Source organism: Lichenostomus cassidix, chromosome 1, assembly GCF_008360975.1.
Source record: "Lichenostomus cassidix isolate B80296 chromosome 1, HeHo_3.0, whole genome shotgun sequence".
Taxonomy (NCBI): Eukaryota; Metazoa; Chordata; class Aves; order Passeriformes; family Meliphagidae; genus Lichenostomus; species Lichenostomus cassidix.
This window is the reverse complement of record NC_139479.1, coordinates 85,075,603-85,098,270: the sequence shown is the minus strand read 5'-3', so window position 1 is coordinate 85,098,270 and position 22,668 is coordinate 85,075,603. Positions and strand designations below refer to the sequence as shown.

General features: G+C 49.7%; 1 protein-coding gene across 1 annotated transcript in view; it reads left to right on the top strand.

Moving 5' to 3' along the window:
- Window positions 1-6,825: 6,825 nt before the first annotated feature.
- Window positions 6,826-22,668, top strand: part of CAPN5 (calpain 5) — a 49,653-nt gene continuing 33,810 nt past the window's right edge. Inside the window, exons 1-2 of the mRNA XM_085066824.1 lie at window positions 6,826-6,956; window positions 21,901-22,076. Coding sequence (XP_084922950.1) covers window positions 21,915-22,076 — 162 coding nt within the window. The 5' untranslated portion in view covers window positions 6,826-6,956; window positions 21,901-21,914. The remainder of the gene's footprint in view (window positions 6,957-21,900; window positions 22,077-22,668) is intronic.

Genomic DNA, 22,668 nt, shown 5'->3' with positions numbered 1-22,668 from the left:
GACAAAGTCTTGTGCCACAGGAACCAGGCAGTGTTTTGATGTATCTATACCTTATAAATGGGCAATATTGCTGGGCAACTGGGAAACAAGGAAAAATTCAAAACACAGTAGAGTTTTCCAAAATTTACTTAGGAAAAGCAAATCCTGCTTTTGTGTGAGTCCTTCATGAACAAGTTACCACTTCTGCACAGAATGTATGACTGGAAGAAGAGGGAAGCTTTTATCAAGCAAAACTACATTACCATTACACCAGTGTAAATCCAAAGTAATTCCAGTGATCCCAGGGTTGATTTAAGCTTGTGAAGCCAAGATCAAAATTTGCTCTTCTACCACAAGAAGCTACTTATCTGCAAGAAGAGTTTTGTGGAAGAGCCTTGATGTGCAGCTCTGCCATGCCCAGCTCAGGAGCTGCTGGAAACAGGAGCTTCAGACGTCTCTCTGCTGGGAATTGAAGGCAGAGATGGCAACAGAAGGAAAAAAAAAAAAAGTTTGTTGGTTTTGCTGGGTTTTTTAGTGAAGAATAGGATCAGCAGGAAAATGCAGGAAAATTGCCTAAAAATTGCATGTCAGGACTGTTTGCAGTCAGCATTTGTTAGGGTGGCTTCTGACCTGTCAAAAACAAAGGGCAATTGAGAGGACAGCAGTGCCATTTGCTCCTTTCATTCCTCTCCACTCTAGGGAATGTAAGATTGCTGGCAACCTGCTTGTTTTCCAAACAGTCTTGCTTCTCACTGTAGAAAATCCTGTGTAAAAATCAAGGTCATTGACTGAACTTCTATAACACTGCCTCCTCGCAGGCAGAGGTGCACTCCAGCCAAAGCAAGTGAGCCCTTGTCTCCTCCAGGTGGGTGGTCATGGCTGAATGATAACCAAAGTCCTGAGGGTTTGTGGCCAGGAATCATAGAATGGTTTGGGTTGTAAGGGACCTTAATGGCCATTTAGTTCCAACCCCCCTGCCATGGGCAGGAATACCTGTCACTAGACCAGATTGCTCAGAGCCCTCATCCAACCTGGCCTTGAACACTTCCAGGGATGGGGCAGCCACAGCTTCTCTGGGCAGCCTGTGCCAGTGCCTCACCACACTCACAGGGAAGAATTTCTTCCTAATATCTAATCTAAACCTCCTCTGTCAGTTTGAAGTCATTCCCCCTTGTCCTATCTCTCCATGCCCTTGTCAAAAGTCCCTTTCCAGCTCTCTTGTAGCCCTTTAGGCATGGGAATGTGCTCTAAGGTCTCCCTGGAACCTTCTCTTCTCCAGGCTGAACACCCCAACTGTCTCAGCCTGTCTCTGTAACACAAGTCCTACCCACCCCTGGGTGTGTTCAAGGGCAGGTTGGATGGGGCTTGGATCAACCCGGGATAGCGAGAGATGTTCCTGTCTGTGGCAGGGGGGTTGTAATTAGATTATATTTTTTTGGGTCCCTTCCAACCCAAACCATTCTGTGGTTCTGTGAAGCAGAAGAGGCCAGATCGATGCAGGGTAGGAAAGGTGTTAAGAATACATCTAGCTCTCTTCTGATTATTCAGTGCTGAGCAAAAGGCTGCTCACAGGGCCACGGGACTGGGGACCTCAGCCCCATTTCCCATGCTTGTGTCACCGGTGTCACCCCTAAGAAGGATTCAAGGAGAATTCAGGATAGAGGAGAACAGTAAATGCTTAAGCAACCACGTGCTACCAGAGCTTGACTTGTGATACCTGAGTTACCTTTTACAGATACAATCACAGATAACCTTTCCTCTGCTGATTTACCTCATTAGATTTTCATAGAAAGGCCAATCTCAGCATCTCTCAGGATCACAGCTCCCATCCTGATCTCACGTGCAATATCAACTCTCTCCTCCATACCAACCCCAATGCTGTGATTTCAATCCTCTAATCAAGGAACTTCTTGCTGTTTGACTTCCATCTTGCTTAATAGCAGACAGGCCATTGGAGAGCTGCTTGATTTGTGACTGTGCAGAAGTAAGTGCTGATAAAGACAATTAATTAATTGTATGGATTTCTCAGCAGAGTTCTCAATTAGTGTGAGCTGTTTGCCAGCCGGCCGTGGTGCAGATCGCAGTGCAGGTGCATCCCAAACTGGGGATGATACATGCAGTGAGGCACAGGGTGGGTTTCATCAGAGCTCATGGTTTCCACCTCGCAGTGTATGCAGAAATAGGGGAAAAAATGGGTGTTTTCATTATGAACGTTTACAATATGGATCTGTGGGTAGAGATGTCTCTTCTGGCCAGGTATTGCTGCCATTAAATACTTGGACGCTGTGTTCATGCTTCTTTCCCAGGGATCATTGTGCAACAAGCTACAAAGTGAGGATCTTCTGGCTTCCAGTGATCCCAGGTTATACCTACCCAGTTTAAGAACTGAATTTCCTGCCTTAGCTGGTCATAGACTCACTTAGGTTGGGAAAGTCCTCTAAGGTCATTGAGCCCTGCCAATAACTCAGCACTGCCAGTCCACCACTAAATCATGTCCCTGGTAGTGCATGGTAGAGGAGAATGCAAAGGGAGGAGAGGGCTGACCCCAGGGAGTCCTAAATTAGGAGGAAAAGAATATTACAAGCTGTCATAGTTGCAAGAAGATGCTGATGTAGTTCAAATAGGAAATGAGCTACAAGTATTAACACAAGGGATATGCAGCTCTGAACTGTCTGCGAAGAGAGGTGGCAAAATCTCAGGCAAGGGCCTGTCTGCATGAGTGACCAAAGTATCTCCAAGTATCTCAGATACCCTCTAAGACCTCCCCACCACCAAGCACATCCCAAGCATCTAGCAAAGGTTTTTTGTGGAAGCAGCATTGCTGAGTTCAGCCCTGAGACAGACACTGAAAGGGGGAACTCCTTGGTCCACGCTTTGTGGGGGTCCACAGGGTATCACAACGTTGCCTTTCCACAGCCTCAACTTCTCCATCGTGGTCAAGGACAGCAATTTGGCTTCTCATCCAAGAGCTGTTTCTGCCAAAAACAAGAGGAGCTGCTACAGTTTGCCTTTTTGTTACAACTGCTGGTCCTCTGGTCACGATGACCCCCATAAATAAAAGAGCTAATTAATGTCCATCTCCTCCCAATGGTGATTGACTATGACCTTGAATGACCTTGCTTAATTTAACTTTCTCAACCAGCTATTTTTGACAGCGAATAATTTAACATCCTTGTGACCCCAGTCTTGCGTCTCTCCTGCCAACTGGCTCTGCAGTTTAAATGAACAGCAATAAATAAATACATATCTGCAGAGGGACCTAAATGACTCCCATTACTGGAGCATCTGAAGGCCTGCTTAAATAAATCAAGTGAGTAGGAGATTATGCTGCAATCATGTGGAGAGGGAAAGGAGAGAATACATTACTGATATTCCAGAGGCTGCAACTCAGGGGCGAAAAACTTTGCAGAATTCAGAACAATGAGGTTTAATTCAAGAGCAGATGGACGACCAGAGGCTCATTTTGTGATGCCTTCAAAGAGGAGCAGAAGATTGCAACCTGATGGGATCACCAGTGCTTAAACTCTCACCAGGCAGCTCCTGCCCTGGGGATGGGGCTGCTGGAGGTTGCTCCCTCATCTCCATTGTATGAAAGTGAGGGTATGGGAACAAATCACTGACCTGCAGTCACTGTCTCACTTTTCTCCCCCAAACATGCCCCGGGGGGGAGAAAGCTGGCCTTGTAGGAGCAGGGATGGCAGGAGTGAGCAGTTCCTCAACTCCCATTGCTTTGGGCAGGCAGACACTCACTTTGAATCACCCTGGGATCAAACCTCACCTCTTACCCCTTGCATGAGTAGGAAAAACAAATATTCCTGGGAGGAAAGAAAACCTCACTAAGTAATCCGCTTTGAAATCCCAGAATGAATAGCAATATTCTATTTGTTGGAGGAATCACCGGCTGCAACTTTCCTCCTCCACTTTGCTTCTTATCTTATTCCTACTTATCTTCAGGGTGTGCTTTTAAAGCATTGTTATTTCTTCCTGTCCCCTGCACAGCCTTCATGTCAGCCCTGTCACCGTGGCCTCATTTGCATCACACCGAAGAGACGCAAAGTGTCGTTATAAATCCAATTTACATAATTTTCCTTCCCCCGCTGAGGCTGAAATCGAAAATGCAACTAAGTTAATCAGGAAGATCTGGGTCTGCCACGAGAGCAGGCTGGGGCTCCATGTCCCTGTGGGGCAAGAGGAATGTCTGGGGACCCACTTGCTGCCTTAATGCAGTGGAGGAGCTTTTCCCTAAATGTTTTCCAGCTTTTCCCTAATGCTTTCCAGCCTGTTAACAAAATAAAAGCCAGGCTCCTGCTGCTGATTTGTCTCAAGGGTGAGTCCTTTTTCTCTTGATTTTTATTTTTCCTCTTTTCAATCCTTCCATCCAGCTCTGCACACCCCGTGGGTGACAAACTCCACCCTGTGCTCCTCTGTCCCCTTGTCCCCAGCAGTGAGATTTTCCCCCTTAGAGGCTTTGGGGTCAAACAGTTGGGGTGAAACAGTTTAGTAGGAAATTACTTATTATTAAAGCACACCCAGTGGCCAGCTGGGCAGGAGGTATCTCTATTGGTGAGAGGAAGGATGGATGATCATATTAATTTATTTACACTGATTCTCTCAATTTAAATTGTATTTATTTACACTGTGTCTCTCAATTTAAACACATCACAAATAAAAAGAGGCTCTATGCTCTCCTTGCCCTCCCAGGGGGCAGCAGCAGCAGCAACATCCATCCCTAGTCTACCTGGCAGCTGGTTTTAAGGCTATTAAGAGGATTTTGGGGTTTGGATATCTGTTTAGGGTCTACTCTTCCCACTTACAAATCTTTAGAGACTGAGGGTTTGTCTTTTTTTTGTTCTTTGCCTTTTGCTGCTGGAGTTTCCCACCGTGGAGGGTTCAGCACTGCACAGGGACAGGCTCGAGACCTAAATATAGCAGCAGTTAGGGTTATTTTCTTAGATGATTTTGATGAGGGGAGAGAACAGAAGTGTATCAAACACCTGGTTTTGAGCAGCCCTGAGATCCGTGGGGGAGACAGGAAAGAGAGAGAAAAGAGAAGGAAAATCTTAGAAAACAGCTTTTGCTGCCAAACAAAGCCTTCATGGAAGTACAGATTTTTGGCTTTCCTATTCATTTTAGTAATAAATTAATTAAAATAATCATAACACAAATATTGTATGAATTTAATAAGTAATAAAATTACAAAACTAACAGGGAAATACCTTAATATGAAAAGTCCAGGAATTTCAGATAATGAGAAACTGGAGGAGATGGCTGGTCCTAGAGGTGAATCACTCACGTGACGTGTGGTGACCACGTACAGCTGCAGGTGACACCTAGATGGGAACAGGAGCCTGTGCCAGGCCAATGCTGCCCTGGGCACGGCCTCCTTTCTAATTTTATCACCAAAATTTCACTGCATTACCGCTAATGTGGCAAGCAGATGTCCTTAAGCATTCACTCTGTCGCTGGCAGGCAGCAGCTAACCCTTAGCCCTGTTTCTTTGTTGTTTAAAAGTCTGACCACCCATGATTTTAAATGTGAGAAGTTTATTCTTGTCATTCCTAAATGTTTTTTTAATTGTTCTTCCCTTGCCATCTCTTTTTGGCATAATTTATGATAAACCAAGAACACTACCAATAAAGCTTGTGTGTCAAGTCAGAGCATCAGATCAGAGCTGCCCCTGCCAGAGGGTCTGCAAAACCTCACTGGCTCCTTCCTGCTGAAGAGGATGCACTTTTGTGTGGGTCATGTTTGGGCTTCCCCTCTTGAAAATCTGTTTGTGAACTGGGAAAGCTTTCCACCAGTCTGGACACCTTGGCCCCATCGCCAGCCCCATGATGCCTGCTGCACATTGTCCTCCATGGATGTGCAGGTGGGCCAAGTGCATGCCCAGCCTTTGACCCTCCCCTTCCCAGTGCCTCAGCTCCCCTCTTACAAAAGAGGAAAGGGCATTAACTTTGGGCTTGGGCTGGAAAACACATCTCCTCCACCTCTGTGATCATGCCCCATACTCTTCCTTACTGGGGCATGTTCCCTTTGCACCCAAATCCTGCAAGCTCTGATAACTCTCCCCCGCACCCTCCATGGTTTATGTCCCTATGTCCCCCAGCTGCCTGGTGTCTCGGTGGCCCAGCTGGTGCATGGTGCTCCAGTTTGTCCTGTTCCCAGTCCCAGTGCAAGGTCCCAGGCAGTGCCAGTGGAGCCTTGTCCTACTATCCAGTGTCAGGGCAATGCTGGTCCAAGTGCCAGTGCCTGGAAGGTCCCAGTGGCTAGTGCCAGTGTCCAGGTGTGCAGCTGCTGGTCCCAGTTCTATATCCCAGCTGGTGGGGCTGGTGTCAGGGTAACCCCAGTTCCCCATTCCTGTTCCCTACCCAGAATGGTGCCAGCCGCTGTTCCCACTGACGGGCCCGTTTGCTGGATGATCCCAGGTCTGGGTGCCTGGGCAATGCCGGACGTGGATCCCGGTTCCCAGCAGGGTTCCCAGTTCACCAGACTGGTCCCCAGCTCCTGGACCAGCGCCAGCTGGCGCCGCTCCCATTTCCCACTACCGGGTGCCGCCAGACCCACTCCCAGTGGTGACCACAGCTCCCAGCAGTGGGGAGTGCCGGTTTCCGGTGCCGGTTCCCCTTCCTAGTGACAGTGTCCGGTGCCAGCTCCCATTCCCGGTGCCGGTTCGCTGTCCGGTTCCCGGTCCCGTTCCCACTTCCCTGTGCCGGCTCCCATTCCCGTTCCCAGTGCTGGCTCCCCTCCCCGGTCCCCACAGCCGGTCCCATTCCCAGTGTCGGCCGCCGGTCCCGCGGCGTGCAGCGGGTCCCGGTGCCGCTCGCTCCCGTTCCCGATCCCGTCCCCGGTCCCTCGCGGCGCAGGCGCGCTCCCTGCCCGCCCGTCGGGGCGGTGCTTGCGGGAGGCGAAGCGCTGCGGGCAGCGGCGCGCCCGGAGCGGCGGCACCGGCACCGGGCAGCGGCACCAGCCCCGGGCAGGTAAGGCGGCCCCCGGGCCCGGGAGGGGGTGGCTCGTCCCTGCAGCCCCGCTGCCGCTCCCTCCGCGGGGGGACAGCTCCGCGCCCCGCCCCGCGGTCCCGCCGCGTCCTCGGGGGATGCTCGGGGCACCTGTGGCTTTGGGAAGCGGGGGGAGGCTGCATTCCGGGGCGGGGGAGTGGGTTTGGATGAGCGCGCGCGTGTGTAAGGCGTTTTTGGGGAAAAAAGCCCGAAGCAGGCACCCGTCTCCTGCCCTGCGCGGAGCACGCTGCTGCCCTTGCCTTTAGCAAGCGCTGGTGTTTGGGGCTGCTGGAAGTCGGGGTGCTCGGGGCTGCTGCATGGGAAAGTTGCATCCCGGATGGTTAAAACCCCACAGCTGCATCACAGTCCAGCTCGTGGAGCCGGGCTGGACAGAAACTTTGAGCAGCGAGGCCTCGGCGCTGGCTGGAGAGCAGGATTTCTGCGCTGAGAAAAAAATCCTGAGGTTTCAGTATTGTTCTTTGTTCCTTTTTTTGGGACAAACGCAGGGGCTTTTAGAAAGTCTCATGGAAAGTTAAGGCGAGAGAGAGCTCCTGCTCCCAAGGCAGGCTAACTTGCTGCTGGGGTGCAGGAGACTGATGGCTTTTGGGATTTCCAAGCAGAGATATGAACCTGGATTTCCCAAATCCCATCCTTTTCTCCCTTCCCTGAAAAATGTTATTTTGAACTTGAAACGCCAGCCTGGTGCTTTCTGGCAGAGGGTGTCCCATCGGATATGGCTCTGGTCTTCTGTCCCTCACCTCCCACTGTGGTAGCCTCAGGTGAGTGTGGGCTGCACGCCTGGCTCTGCAGATCCACCCTGTGTCATGCTTGGATATATTACCAATTATTTATTACCATTTCTGCCTGGATGCTGTGTTGGCTCTGGGCTTGGTGGGGAGTGTGGCCACGGCAAATGGAGCTGGAAGCAGAGCAGTGAGCTCAGTGCATCGCAGAGAATGCTCTTAAATCCTCAGCTGCTTGTCTTGCTGCATCCAGCAAGGACCATGCTGCAGGCTTTCCCCAGGGCGCCTTTCAACTCCATCCCATCTCATATCTCAGAGGGATCCTCCTGCCAAGGTCAGCCTGGGTTCCAAGTGTGCTGAACTGGTGTTATACTGGAGGGAAGGCAACACAGTCCCTGGAGCTGCATCTCCCACACCTCACTCTGCACACGGGTACTGGGTACCCCAAGGCAGTGCAGGGAGCCTGGCTGACCCTGCTGCTCAGGGTAGCAGTGAATTGAGGAGGAACAAACTCTGGGATACAAGCAAGAGCAGGTATCACTTGTTGGGAGCTTCCTTGGGGCAGCAAGGACTAGGGAGGTGGAAAAGCAGCAGAGTCAGGCGTGGATAGAGGTGCAGAGCCTCATGCAAGTGCTCACCACTTAGCTCCTGCTCAGTGTAACATATTGCTACAGGCATATCTGTCCTGGTGGGATCTATTTCCCCTGCCCTTCCAGGAACATCAGCTGACTCCTACTTATTTAATCAATTCTTTAATTGGTGAATTACCTGGGGCTCAGCTCCAGCCCATGAGCCAGGCAGTGGGGTTGTAAAACCCAAGAGGGAGTGAGGGATGCTCTTGGAGAGTCCCTGCACACCTGGGAGCAGGATGTGAGGGCTAAACCCCTCCTGCAGTGGGTGCATGTGTGTGGGGGCTGGCTTGCTCGGTGGCTGCTGCTTGCCAGCAGCCATGTGCCAGAACTGGTTGGGAAAAACTTTCTCCTTGGCAGCAGAGTTAAGGATCAAGGCATGAGCGAAAGGAAAAGCAGGTTTTGAGGAAGTCAGCAGGGCTTGCTGTAGCAGGCCCTGCTCAGAGCAGAAATCAAGCCCCTTTGTCATGTCGTAAGGACACCATGGTGACATGCAGGAGGAATGATGCTGTCTGCAAAGCAGTGACACATAAAATGGGGGCAAAGCGACCTGACCAAGGCACTCAGGAGGTTTGTGGCAGAGTCAAGTCCCCCCTGCTCCCTGCCATGAGCACCCCAGTCCTTGTATGAAATTATTTAGGTGGGGCTTTGACATGGCTGCAAGCCCAGGAAAATCCCTGCTCGGCTGCTGTGTCCACCATGGCATTGTCTGTTCAAGGGAGCTTTCAGCTGGTGATGGACAACTACCATGGGCATCCTCAAGCCTCTGAGGTGGAGGGAGATGGAAACCCAGGATTTACTGTAGGGTACTAACCTGTAGCTGTTTTTAAGGAAAGGAGATGCTCCAGGTCTCCTTTACCTGGGTGTGCCGGCGCTTTACACAGTGCATGTGGGAGTATGTCAGTGGACAAGACTTCTGCCAGGGTGGAGGCTGGGGGAGGTGACAAAGGGCACTGCTGGACAGATTAAGCCCACACAGCAGAGCTTAAATCTGCTTAAAGCCTTTAAGGGAGGATCTGAGCTCATTCTCATTTTTCATGCCGAGATTCGTCTGCGAAACCAAGCTGAGAGGTGGATGAGGTGCTCAGCCAGAGGGGAAACAGCTGACCTCGAGGATGGGTTTCAGGCTGTGGGGATGTCCCCTAGGTCATGTACCAGCCTGTGCAGTGGGGCACTCTATGCCTGGACTTTGTGCTATGTTTAGAGATTGAATCATATTGAGATAGCCGAGACTGGGGGATTGGGGCTGTTTTGGTTCTGGATGCCCCCGGGAGCTTTGCAAAAAGGTGATGGGAAGTAGGCAAAGTATTTGTGGGACATGGGTATGGAAGAGTTAACATGGAAGGACCAGGCTCTGCGATCTGGTGCTTGAGAGGGATTAAGTCAGCCTGGAGCAGGTGCAGGGAAAAGGGCTCTGAGGCTGCTCAGAGGGATGGAGAGCTATTATATGAGGCTATAAAAGCCCAGCGAAACAAAAGCAGAGAGGGGATGTGCTTGCTGACTACAAATACATCCAAGGGGTGAACTCCAGGCAGGCAGAAGAACAATTTAAACTGGGGGCAGTGTTGGTGTTGGGGTGTGAATTCATTCAGTTTCGCTTAGGAGGCTTTTCTAGCGGCTCTGCAACTGTGCCACATCAGAGGAGGGTGGGAGAGTGTGAATTAGAGCACATCACCTCTCTTGCAAGGTGCTTGGCTGTGATATAAGGAGGTTTTAGCATTTGTCAAGGTGGGAGGCCAGGACTCTAGTCCAGACACCATCCTGGTGTCTCCTTTGGGAAGGGCTGTGTTAGCCAAGCAGGTCTCACCATCTTCCTGATGCACAACCAGACCAGCCGTGAAGCAGATGAAGCCCAGCTGAGATAATATTTTGTCTTTGATTATGCCTCAAAAAAAAATGAATCCATCTCTCCCTTCCCTGGTTGCTGTGCGGATTAATAACAAAGCATCCATGCTTTAAAGAAGGCTTTGGCTCTGATCCCAAGAGGAGATTTAGACAGCGTCCGTGCTGGGGTATGATGATACGAAGAACGGGTGCATCCTCTAAATCTGCTCACACTTGTGCATTAATTACTGGGTATTTTTGGCTGTCCAGAGATGCCAAGATTCCTCTCCTAACGCTTTCTCCGAGCAGGGCAGCATCAGGTTAATACAGAGAGAAGGAGAAGGATGCAGCTGTGCCTTGAAGGCTGGGATCAGCCACTCCCTCTCTTCCTCCTCACTGATCTCCAGAAGTGTCAAGTCCTTTCTCTGCAGATGTCCAGAGGTGAAACCTCTTCCACAGGGAAGCCTCCTCAGCCCATAGAGAGGTGTCTGTCTTCCTTTGCTCATGCCCTGGTGGTGCAGGGTGCACTCAGGCACCATTTACTTGCTCATGCCTTCATGCCTTCACCTCCACCTGCTCTTCTGGTGGCTGTGGGGCACAAAGGCTCCCCAGTGGGCTTGCACTGACCTGCTCCGGGCCAGACAGTGCTGCTCCATCTCCCAGCCCCGCCGGCAGTGTCACGGATGGGGAATGAGGTGCGGTGATTACTCCGGCTCTGCTCACTTCCAGCTGATTACCCAGGGAGAAAGGGCCAGGCTCTGGGCACTGTAGAAAATGGACACAGACCCAGTGGCTTCATGGAAGCTACATTTTTCACCAGTCAAGTATCTGTCTGGCTGCATTAACCCTTTACCTTCTCTAAGCTCTCCCTGTCACACCGCGGAGGCTTTCCATCCGTAGCTTATTCTAACTAAATTGGCTTACACTGTAGGAGGCACCCCTTTGGCACAGGGGTAACTTCTTGAGGTCATGGAGGGAAATAGGAATGTTTGCCAATAAGTTTTTCACCCTCTCTGGGAAAAAATCCTTTCTGCTCCACACTCTGTGGCCAGGGAGACTTCGCAGTTTTTTCTTTTCTGTGTGATGCATTAGTTTTTCAGCCAATATTGCAGATCCTCGTGCTTTGGGGATCTTCCTGGACTGGAGATGTGACAGATGATACCCCTGCAAAGCCGTGCTGGGAGCCCGCAGGGTTTGCAGCATCTAGGTCAGAGACTGCCTCCTTTGGGCCTGGTCCAGCCCTTCAGAGGGGCTGGACTGAGCTCCTCAGCCCCTGCCTGCAGCTTTTGTGTCCCAGTTCAATAACACTTTGATGCATTTTGCCTTAAAATACTCCTCTGGCAGAGGAAAGCTCTCCCCACCCCTTGGTTTGCCCTTGTGCAAAAATGACCAGTTTTAGTCCTCTCACCATCCATCTGAGCATCATCTCTGTTCCCTCCTGTCCTGTGACTTCAATCCATTGGGAATGAAGGTTAAAGGGAGAGGGGACTATAAAGCATCCCAGCCACCTTAACTCTGCCCTGTGCTGGGAGGTTGGAAACCTTAATGCAGAGCTTTGAAAGGATATGTGGGAGAGGTCTCCTTCTCCCTACCAACAGGGACTCTCTCAGCTTATTGGGGTCCCCAACAGAAGACAGATGTGTTGTAAAGACACCAGAAGAAGCCATGAGGACAGTCAGAGGGCTGGAGCACCTCCACTATGAAAACAGGCTGATTCAGTTGGAGTTATTCAGCCTGGAGATGAGAAGGCTTCAAGGAGACCTTGTTCACATTCCAGTACATAGAGGGGCTGGAAGAGAGCTAAGACATTTTATAAGGCCATAGAGAGACAGGACGAGGGGGAATGGCTTCAAACTGACAGAGTATGGCTTTAGATTAGATATTAGGAAGAAATTCTTCTTTGTGAGGGTGGTGAGGCACTGGAACAGGTTGCCCAGAGAAACTGTGAATGCCCCATCCCTGGAAGTGTTCAAGTCCAGGTTGGATAGGGCTTTGAGCAGCCTGGGATAGTGAAAGATGTCTCAAGGCAGAGGGGTTGGAAGTAGATCATCTATAAGGTCCTTTCCAACCCAAACCATTCTATGGTTCTATGAGTCTATGAAATTTTCTCCTTTTCCTGGCTGGAGTCCATCCTTACATGAGGGAGACTGCAGCCCTAGTTGATTCCTTCAAGGTTTATCCTGTAATCTGGACAAAACTATCAAACAAGGCTGCAGCAGACCAGGGCAGGGCTGTGCTTTTGCCATCAGGGAAAGGAGACACAGAATATTGCTTCCTATGGAGCTACAGCATGACAGGCAGCAGCAGATCTCTCTGAGCTCCAGGTGGAAAGGGCAAAGCTCTCGCTCTGCTCCTGCCTGACCTTCCCTTAAACCATGATGCACTGTGTTTTTGTGGCTCTTGCTGGGGTGGTTTTGTTACATCTCCAAATAATCCATACAGTGATTTCTCTGGGTGACAAAAGGCATCCCTCCCTTGCAGTGAGCACCCTCCATCCCAGTTTTCATCACATTACAGCTGGTTTGAGCTTCCTTGACTCCATGGTGCAGGATGCAGGTGGCTCTGGTTGACTCCATCTCCTCACAGCCCCTCCTGGGCTGTCCCACCATTGCTCCAGTCCCATACAGAGAAGAAGGGTGCATGTGTGTTTGTCTTTTAGGGTTTGGGGTTGCTTTGTTTTATTTTTTCTGAGGCACGCCCTGGTAATCAAAAAAGCTTCCTATGAAGTGTTTGCAGGCTTGTTGCTCCCAAATCCTTGAAGAGCTTGTCCTACCAGTTGTATGAGCATGTGTAAATACTTGAGGATTGCTTGGGGGTGATTAAGGGAGGTGATTTCTCTGCTGAGCAAAGGGAAGCCTTGATTTGATAAAAGCTGCAGCTGCAAACTCTGCTTTTTCGGAGCGAGACCACCACTGCTGCATGAGCACAGGATGGGGATGGTGGCCACTGGCTGCTTGCCCAGCAAGTGTTGCCTTTGGATCCTGGCAGATTTTCATGCAGGAGCAGGAGAATGGTGGTTTACTGCATCTAACATGGGGCTGTGTCAGGTCCCTGCCCCATGCAGGGGAGTGAAACTCTTCCCCCTGTCACAGAGCACATCTCATACATATTCTGGGACTTGCTGCTCCAGCTCAGCGCTGCTGCAACATGAGGGTCCCTAGAGAGATACGGAGCAAGGTCTTGCAGCAGGATAACATCTGGGAGAGGAGGCAAGGGCTTAATCCCTGTCTCAGAGCACTGTGCTCAGCCCACACTCTCCTGCTTGCTGTCCAGTGTGTGTTAGGAACATGCACTGAGCCACCTCCTGAAGACAAACAGGCCCTGCTTCGTGCAGAGAATCCAGACAGACATCAGAGCAGTGATGGACATTTTTGTTCCAGTGAGAGCAGGGTGATGGATCCAGCTGCCAGGATAGCAGGAGGTAGAAGGAGCAAGCACCAGCCATGCTGGGCTGCAGCAAAGCAATAGGTCTTCAAAAGAGATCTCATCTGAAAAGTGAGAGCTGTCCCTGCCCGTGGCAGAGGGAGTTTGGCTTCATGACCTTTAAGATCCTTTCCAACCCAAACAGTTCCATGACTCTATGATCTGGAACACTGAGTGGAGAAAACGTGCAGTGCTCAGCATCGTGACCTGGATCCATCTCCCTGGAGGGGGAGGAAAGCTGAGCCTTTCTGCTCCAAGGGTGGGATGGGAAGCTCCTACATCTGTGTTTAGAGGAGGGCAGCTCTGCTGAAATGAGGTAATAAGGAAGGCAAAAAGCTGGCTGGGAGATTTGGGGAGTTGCAGCATCCAAGGTAGAAACACAGTTTGGAGAGCTGAAATTAAGACAGTGAGAACTTACATTCAGACCTTACAGCTTGCAAGAGCTGAGTGGATCCAGTAACAAGGATTTCTAATAAATCTCACAAATTTGAGGTGGTCCAATCTGCTCCTAGCCATTTCAGAAATGTATCCCTTGACCTGCTCCACTTCAAGTGGGATGCAGTCATCTCCTGCAGCTCCAGGTGATGGAGAGAGAAGAAACCCGTTGCCTTGGGGATGGTGTTATTATAGAATCACAGAATGGTTTGGGTTGGAAGGGTCCTTGAACCATCTAATTCCAGCACCCTGCCATGAGCAGAGACACATCCCACTAGCCCAGCTTGCTCCAAACCCCATCCATCCTCCCCTTGAACACTCCCTGAGAGACACAGGGCATGCTGTGAACTGATCAGGGCTGAAGCTGCAGGAGGGATGCTCTGGATCAGCCAGAAGGACAAACATCACAGCTAGCCTGGGAGGAATGATCTTGCAGGATCCAGCTGCCTCTCCTCACTCTCCTACAGAGGAGCTGCAGCCCCGTTATCTCCTCTGCTCCTCCTGCATGCGTCTCTGTGCGTCGTTTGAACTTCAATTGCTTTAATCATCCCAGAGGCTGCGGAAGCTGTTGAAGGCAGAGCATTTGCATGGAGACGTGCTGCATTTTATCTGCACTAATGATGAGTTTTCTGAATGGATTTTCCAGTTATTCAGCCTCTTAAATAAGCACCTCTGTGACCCCTAATGCCCAAGAAAAAGGCTTACATGGCTACGTCAAGCAATGCCCTGTGACTGTCCTGTCCTTCCCTCTGTCCACCTCATAAAGGTACATGCCTGCCTTTAGACCATAATTTTTTTGCCAAGCTGGCAAGAAAGCCAGCTGAGTGTATTGATGTGGTGCAAGACTTCCAGTGGAGTCAGTGTGACTGGATTTCAAAGAAGCTGGTCTAGATGTTCAATTAGAAACACTGAATAAATAATAAAAATACACGTTCAGTCTAATCCTGCAAAGATAGCTTTCTCTCCTCTCCTGGTGATCAAAATGGATGCTGAGAAGGGCACAGCACCTCTGTAACCTCATGGGGTGTGTGGTTTGTGTTCAACATGATCCTTGTGTGGGGTGAGAGCCCTCTTGGGATAAGCAGGAGCCATGTGGCTGGATGGCCATAGGTGCAGGTGGCTCAATTCTGTGTGTGTGAGTCTGCTCTTCCTAGGTTTTATTATTCCAGTGCCTGAACACCTGCTCTGTGTGAGCAGTGTCACGTGCCTTATTGCCTTCTCCCACACAAAGGTGTTTCTTTGGAGGCTGTGTTGGCTCCTGAGTGAGCTTGGGAGTGCTTTGGTGTTGCTGCTGCTCTGTGCTACTCCGTACAATTATTAACCAGGGTCAGGGTGTGCTGAGGCATGAGGGGTTAGTGAAGTCATGGCTGTCATCCAGGGACTTGGCATTGGCAAAGCCCATTAATTCACCTTTTGTTGCTTTTCCTGCAACTCCTGCTGATCTCCAAGGGTTTTTAACCCCACTGTGGCCTGGGAAGCAAGCCTAGCATAACACAACCAGTAGTGCTGGCTCAGGGATCAAACAGCATGTGGAAGGTACCCAAAATTTTCTGTGTTCTCCCCAGACCATGAGTGGATTGGGATGAGCTGGACCCTGAGTGGTCTGGCTGGTGCCACAAGCCCAATTTGTGTGCAAAGCTCTGGCCAGGCAGAGCTGGAGCCAGCACAGGGTTAGGAGAGCATTCCCAGTGTGGGGCTGCCTTTTGTTCCTGCAGCTCCAACATCTGACTGTGGTTGCAAAGGGTGACTCATATCTGCAAGGAATGAGGAACTCCCCAGTCAAAGGCCTCTGTCCCAGTGTGAGTCATCCAAGCAGAAAGGGAGCTCCTGGTCAGCACACCCCACTGGCTCCTGAAGGAGATGGCTATTCAAGGATGCCCAGACCCTCCTGTTAACCCTGGCCTTCCCAGGAAAAAAAATTCCAGTCCTGCACACACATGTGGACCCACTGGCTGGCTATGTCTCTCCCTGTGCTGTCATTTTGCTGTTAAGTAATGAAAGAGTGATGTTCTGGGGGAAAAAAAACAGAGGAAAAAAACCAAGTCTGATAAAAATCACTGTGCATTGCCGGAAACAGCCTCCAAATGTGCCATCTTATCTCCAGTTGATTTTGTGCAGATGCTGACAGCCAGGCGTGTTTTGGTGATACAGAGTCACTGGCGGTGGCTTTCTGCCAGGATGTGTAACCCTGCCCTTTCCCTGGCCCTGGTGCAAATGTGCTTTTTAATGAAAGATTTCTTTTGATTCATAGAGCCATAGAATTCTTTGGGTTAGAGGTGCTTTAACAACCATCTAGTTCCAACCCCCTGCCATGGGTAGGGATACCTTCCACTAAACCAGCATGCTCAGAGCCCCATCCAGCCTGGCCTTGAACATTTCCAGGTTGGATCAGCCACTGCTTCTCTGTGCAACCTGTGCCTGAGCCTCACTACCTTCACAGTGAAGCATTTCTTCCTGATATCAAATCTAAACCTACTCCCTTTCTGTTTAAAGCCATTCCCCATTATCCTATCACTACATGCCCTTGTCAAAAGGACATTTTTTTTGAGTTTATTTTCAGTAATAGCCAGCTGTTAGACAGCATCTTTCTTTGAAAGTCTTGGAGTGTTTTGCAGAAGGGACCAGGATCTTTGCAGAGGGAGTGATGCTTTTTTCTGCTCCACGGAGGAGGATTCTTCAGGGAGCATTTGCTGTACTTATATGCTTGCAAAAAGCTGTGTTGATGCAGAGGGTTTACTCACTTAGAACTAACAGCCCCTAACCCCATCGGGATGATTTTTGGGGCTAAATCCACCACACTCAGTTTCTGAGGGGGAATGGCTTGTGCCTCTGTGTGCTCCTGCAAGATTAACCCTCAGGCTGAAAGGTGCCATGTTAAGGTGTCCTGATTTGGATGCCATCTGTGCTGTAGCAAATCACTGATTAAAATCAGAGCTCGATGTAAACATAATTAAGAGTAAAAATTATTATTTCACTTTTAGCCTAGCAGAGCTTTTAGCTCTTAAATGAGAACAGAGATATGACCTGATGAAGAGAAGAGATAAAGGCCAGAAGGGGACATTCAGTGCTCTGTTCTTCAACTGTTTTGTTTCAGCAAGTAACCACTGTAAATGTTCAGTAATTTGCATTTTGGCTAAAGCATCTGGTCTGTAAAGATGTCTAACTGTGCTCAGAAACATCTGGGGATGAGGTACCTATGACTTCCCATAGGAATTAGCTTCCCTGGTTAACCGCAGTCAATTTGAGAAGAAATGATGTCTTGTTTTCTAATCTCCATCACTGTGGTTTCAGCTTCCACTCCTTGTGGACATTGCTAATGCAGGATGCTGCACTGTGCTGCTGGCTCTGGGCCATGCCATTTGGGGTCTGAAGCAAAGCTATGGTACAGGCACACTTGGGAATGGGAAAGGGCTTTGGGAATGGCACAGGCACTGGCACAGGTTGCCCAGAGGAGCTGTATGAGGAGGGTTGGAACTGGAGGATCTTGAAGGTCCCTTCCAACCCAAACCATTCTGTGATTCTAAGGTAGCTTGAGGCTTTTTTGTTCATGGTTGTCATGGAGCTGTTGGCCAAGAGGTGTGGAGTGCTTATCTTGTGTTCAGTGTAGACAGTGAGTGACAATTCAATTCTTCTTCCCTGGATCCTGGAGAAACAGTATATAAAGCTCTCTTTGCATCCACAGGGTTTCCTCTGCTGAGCTGGACTTTTGGGTTGGTAGGTGAAAAGATAACCCTGGTGTTGCCCCATGTCTGTCAATAGAAACACCCAAGGAGGCTGTAAAAAGTTATTTAATAACATTTCTAGAAAAAGCCTGGCTGCTGCTCTGAACACCCCACTGTTGAGCCCCGTAACACTGCACCTGGTTGAGGAGCACATGTCTGGTTCCTGCTTCATCTTCTCCCTGGCTGATCCTGTGCCTTTGCAATGTGATATCCAAGCTGTCTCCTGTTCAGTGAGAGCAGAGCTGAAGGGCAGCAGCTCCTGTCCTCTAAGAACAAAGTGTTTTGTCTAACCTAGAGGAAGACAGCTGCAGGATCTACAAGCAAGGAGGCTTTGCTCCTGGCCAGGCTGCAGCCTTGCGATAACACAAGCGTGGTGAGCCTACCCGAGGGGCAGGAGACTCTTGAGCTGGAAAGCAAGGAGAGGAAGAGGTTTGTAGGGGGAAAGAAGAGCCTTTCAGCAAGTATTTGGTCCTGGCCAGTGCAAACACTTTCAGGCCTTCTCCCTGTTGCAGTTCTTAGAGCCCTGACTGTTACCAGCTGGCAGGAGCTGGAGCACCTGGATGATGCTGGAGGTGAAAAGGGCAGTCCACAACACCCTGAGTCATAAGTCTGGCTCAGTCTTCCAACAAAGTAGTTTTTTGTGTAACTCCTTCGTGGCTGGCCTGAGGTTGGGATCATACCACTATTCATAAAAATTCAGCACAGCTAAGAGTGGTGAGTACAGATTCACCTCCCTGCTCACATGCAAATACATGCATATGCAAGTGTAGGGTTGTTAATTCAAATCAGGCATGAAAGCACCCAGTCCTTGTGCTCCTGGAGTGTCTGAGCTTGGTGCAAGAAGGCAAAGAGTAATTAGACAGCCTTTGGGCATTTTAATGTGGCAGAGGTGAAGTTCAGCCTGGTAAGCATGAAATGCTGCAAATTAGAGAGAGTAATGAATTTTAACACTGCCCTAAGAACATTCCCTCTGCCCCTTCCTTTTAATTATTTTGCAAGGTGGTTTTTTGGTTTGTTTTTCTAAGTAATCCTGAACAGTATCCCTTCTCCTTCTGCTTAGCATTTCCTTTGCAACTCAAATCCATCTACATGCTGTCATGTGAGAGTAGCCCTGCAGCGAGGACAGATGGCTGGCAATGACAGTCACTGTGGGGTGGGATAGCAGGGCAAAATTGAGGCAAATTTGGGCATCAGAAAGGCTGGAACTCCTTGGCTGAGATGACCGCGGTCCTGTTCTCCCAGGGATGGACATTGCTCAGGGTGTCTTGTGGAAGTCAGTGTTGCAGGGATCATTGGAAAGCACAGCTCCAAGCTGCAGGGGGTAGCAGTAATTTTATGAATGAGCAGCCAAGTGCCAGCCTTTGGCCATGGTACAGGCTGCAGAGCAGCATCCAGCATCTCCTACATCAAACCCAAAACTCCTGCCTTTAACTTGAGCATGGCTTTTAGAAAAGCACCAGACCTCCCTCTTCCCCTCCTTTCCAGGCTCCCTTCCTAATCTTGCTGGTTCTTTCTGCACAACCTCCCATGGAAATATTCTTTCCTGTCTGCCAGCCCAGTCCATGCACCACTCCAAGCAATTCACCTTGCATGTCAGTTACCAACATCTTCCTCCTCTCTCAGCTTGTTGTATTCCTGCAGAAGGCAGTTGCCAACCACCCTTTCCCACCACTGCTGCTTTCCTGGTGTCTCTCTGTAGCAATGAGCTCTATCACTGTGAAAGTCTTCCCTGTTTGTTACTCAAAAGGAGCTTGTTCAGAGCCAAGATGTCTGCATGACCTCCCTGGGTACACCTTATTTTTCACTCCTTCCTCTGCTGGAGATCTGGAGGTAAACCTGTTCCCTGGCTATCTTAGCAGGGTGGATTGGACTACTGTGTGCATTCGCTGCTCAATGAGGCTGTCAGCCTTTCCACAAGGAGTAAATTTGGTGTATTTGGGGGTTTATGTCAGGCCATTTATTTTTAAGGCTTTTCTGAGGGCAGGTGATGCACTTGGGCCTCTTTGTAGCATCTGGGATGTTACAAAGCATCTAGTGCTGATGGCAGGGAGAAAATCCCATGAGCATCGCTCTAAGCCCTTCATACTACAGCACCTCAGTGCATGGCTGAGCTGCCTCCAAAGGCTCCTGTGTGAATGAATACCTGTGCAAGTATTTTAACTCACTTGGGTTAATACCTGGGCCTGGGAATAGCTGCACAGGCCAGGTGCTTGCCTTGGTTTCCAAAGACAGCATGTCATGTGCCTTGCTGGAGGCAGAGCTGCTGTCTTTGGCACACAAGCTAAGATGTTGCAAACTCAAATCAACAATCCTGAGGAATCATCACTGAACACTCACTATGTTCTCGAGGTAGGTGGGTTTTTGGCCACACAGGTCTAGGTCTCATCATGAAAGGTGCACCTACCTGTTGCCCCAGCCCATCCTATGCAGACTATGCAGTGGTGCCTCTCTTGCAGTTCAGATTGCGTTTAATAAAAGGCCTAATTGCCCCTTTTTACTGTTATTTGCAGTGGCTGCATTTTGGGGCATGGGGCTGGGACAGGGCGGATGATTTGGAGAAAGGTGTCTGGCTGGCACAAAGCAACCCACAAGCTGCTTGAGCAACTGATCCTTGGTAGCAGAGACCTGTGGAACAGCCAGCGAAGGGATTATTTTGGGTTCACTTAAGCTCTGAGTGATGAGCACTTGTGCTGCTAATCAAGCTGATAAATGCTGTCAATTAAAACCTGTGCTTTGCTCTTCAGCTTTGCAGAAGTGAAGTGTTTTTTTCTCTCCCAGAGGAGAGAAGGCTGGCTGGGTGGGCGATGCTCCTGGAGCATTGCTGTGATTGGAATGGGCATTAGTTGAGCTCTCAGACACCTACTTTCCTTCAGCTAATCCTAGTGGTTCATTAACAGGGAATGTGACATTGCTACTAAAATTGGTGCCAACAGTAAGTGATCATATAATCCGTGGGATTTTGGATGTTCACGAATTAGCTGGTTTCAATTAGCCATTATCTCAACTTCATTATCCCACCACGTGAGATAATACCTCAACAAGCATATATGGTTTCTATATGGGATAGAGGAGGGATGAGAAGTCAGCTTGCTGGATGCATCCACCTGCTGGATGGAGCACTCTTAGTTTTACCATGTTGGAGACTACAGCTGGGATTATGTCACTTAGGGATGTGCTTTAGGGCTGGACTTGGCAGTGCTGGGTTAATGATTGGAATAAGTGATCTTGGAGGTCTTTTCCAACCTGAATGATTCCATGATTCTGTGGTTATGTGGCACACAAATTCCTGTTTCTTTAGGAAGCCATACTAGACATTTCCCAACTGAGCTCACTAATGGTCAACTTTTGAAAAAGAACATCTCTTTTTTGGGGAGAGATAAGGATTGTACATGGCTGTTATAAATAAATACAGAGAAGCTTTAGGGAAGGAGCTTTGGAAAAAGTCTGTGATTAAATAGTGGGGAAAAGTGCAGAGCACCCCTTTTCCTTGTGCCTGAGCAAAGGGGTTGGTATCCAGTGACCAAAAGGCAGGGGTGATGGAGCAGTGATGGAGAGGTGCTGATCTCTCTCTGGGGGGCTTTTGAGCAATGGTTTCCTGCTGTTGTCTGGATTGCTAAATTCATATCTCTGCCCTGGAAGCAAGACGCTTGTCAGGAAAGAATAATTAATCCAGAAACACGTGGTGCTCTGCCAGGAGACCTTTATTTTAATTAAAACCAGATCTGATAAAGTCTGCTGAGAAATTGGTGTCCCTGACAAAATCATGAAATGCATGATTTTGTGAGCTGAGGCTCCATGGTGGGGGTGCTCTGGGTAGGCTGAGCCCCCACAACTCTCACACCCGACTTACAAGGCTGTGTCTTTTCCTCCTTTGCCTCTGAGGGCTGTGTTTTTCCCAATTGAGTTACAATTTCTTTAAGAAGCAGGACACCAGTTATCACCTACTACAATGCCTGGTTTGGTGGTGTTTGGCCAGCTTGGGGGGTAAATGGGAGTCCAAATCCCGGGGGATCAACAAGGCACACTTGGGCTCAGAGGTGATAATCTTCAGCCACAATGTCTTGGTCCTGACACTCAGATGCTGCAGAGGAGGACTGAGTGTCCCTGGCCAGACCTTGCCCTGTCTCATTCTGCCCTGCCTGTCCTCCAGAGCCGTGGGGAAGGATGTTTTCCTCGGTGAAGCCGTACGAGAACCAGCGCTACGCCTCTCTGAAGAAGGAGTGCCAGCGGCGCAAGCAGCTCTTTGAGGATCCTCTCTTCCCCGCCAACGACGACTCGCTCTTCTACAAGTCAAGGATCCAGGGCATCCAGTGGAAGCGACCCAAAGTGAGTGCACCTCTCCCCTTGTCCCTCAGCACTGCTTTCTACCATCTCTGCTCTTAGGCATTCCTAAAAATGCACAGTGCACCCTTCATCAAGGCATTCACCAAGGCTGTGAAGGCCCAGTTGACATCTCCTCACCCCAACAGCATTTATTTGCCCAGACCTGATATTGAGAGCCTCTAGGGTGGCAGGCAGACCTCTTGCACTCAGGTCCAGGCTTTTCTGCAGCCAGTGACATCCAAGAGCAAGGGAGGCTTTTCCATGACTCAGTTTCCCCATGCAGAAACCAGAGAGATGGTTTGCAGCTGGGTTGGTGTTGTGCACTCCTGTAAGGCTGGTGGGTCCAGCAAGGCGAGGTGTTCTCACTGAATCACAGAATGGTTTGGGTTGGAAGGAACCTTACAGATCATCTAGTTCCAGCCCTCCTGCTGAGGGCAGGGACACCTTCCACTAGAATACTCTTGGTGGTCCATTTGGAAAGGGAAAAGAAGATAAGCTTTGGGTAGGTGAGGTGGTTTTGGGGAAGGGGGTGGTTGTACCCATCCTTCCTCTTCTGTGCAAAAACCATGTCCTCTGGGAAAGCATTCTGCCTCTC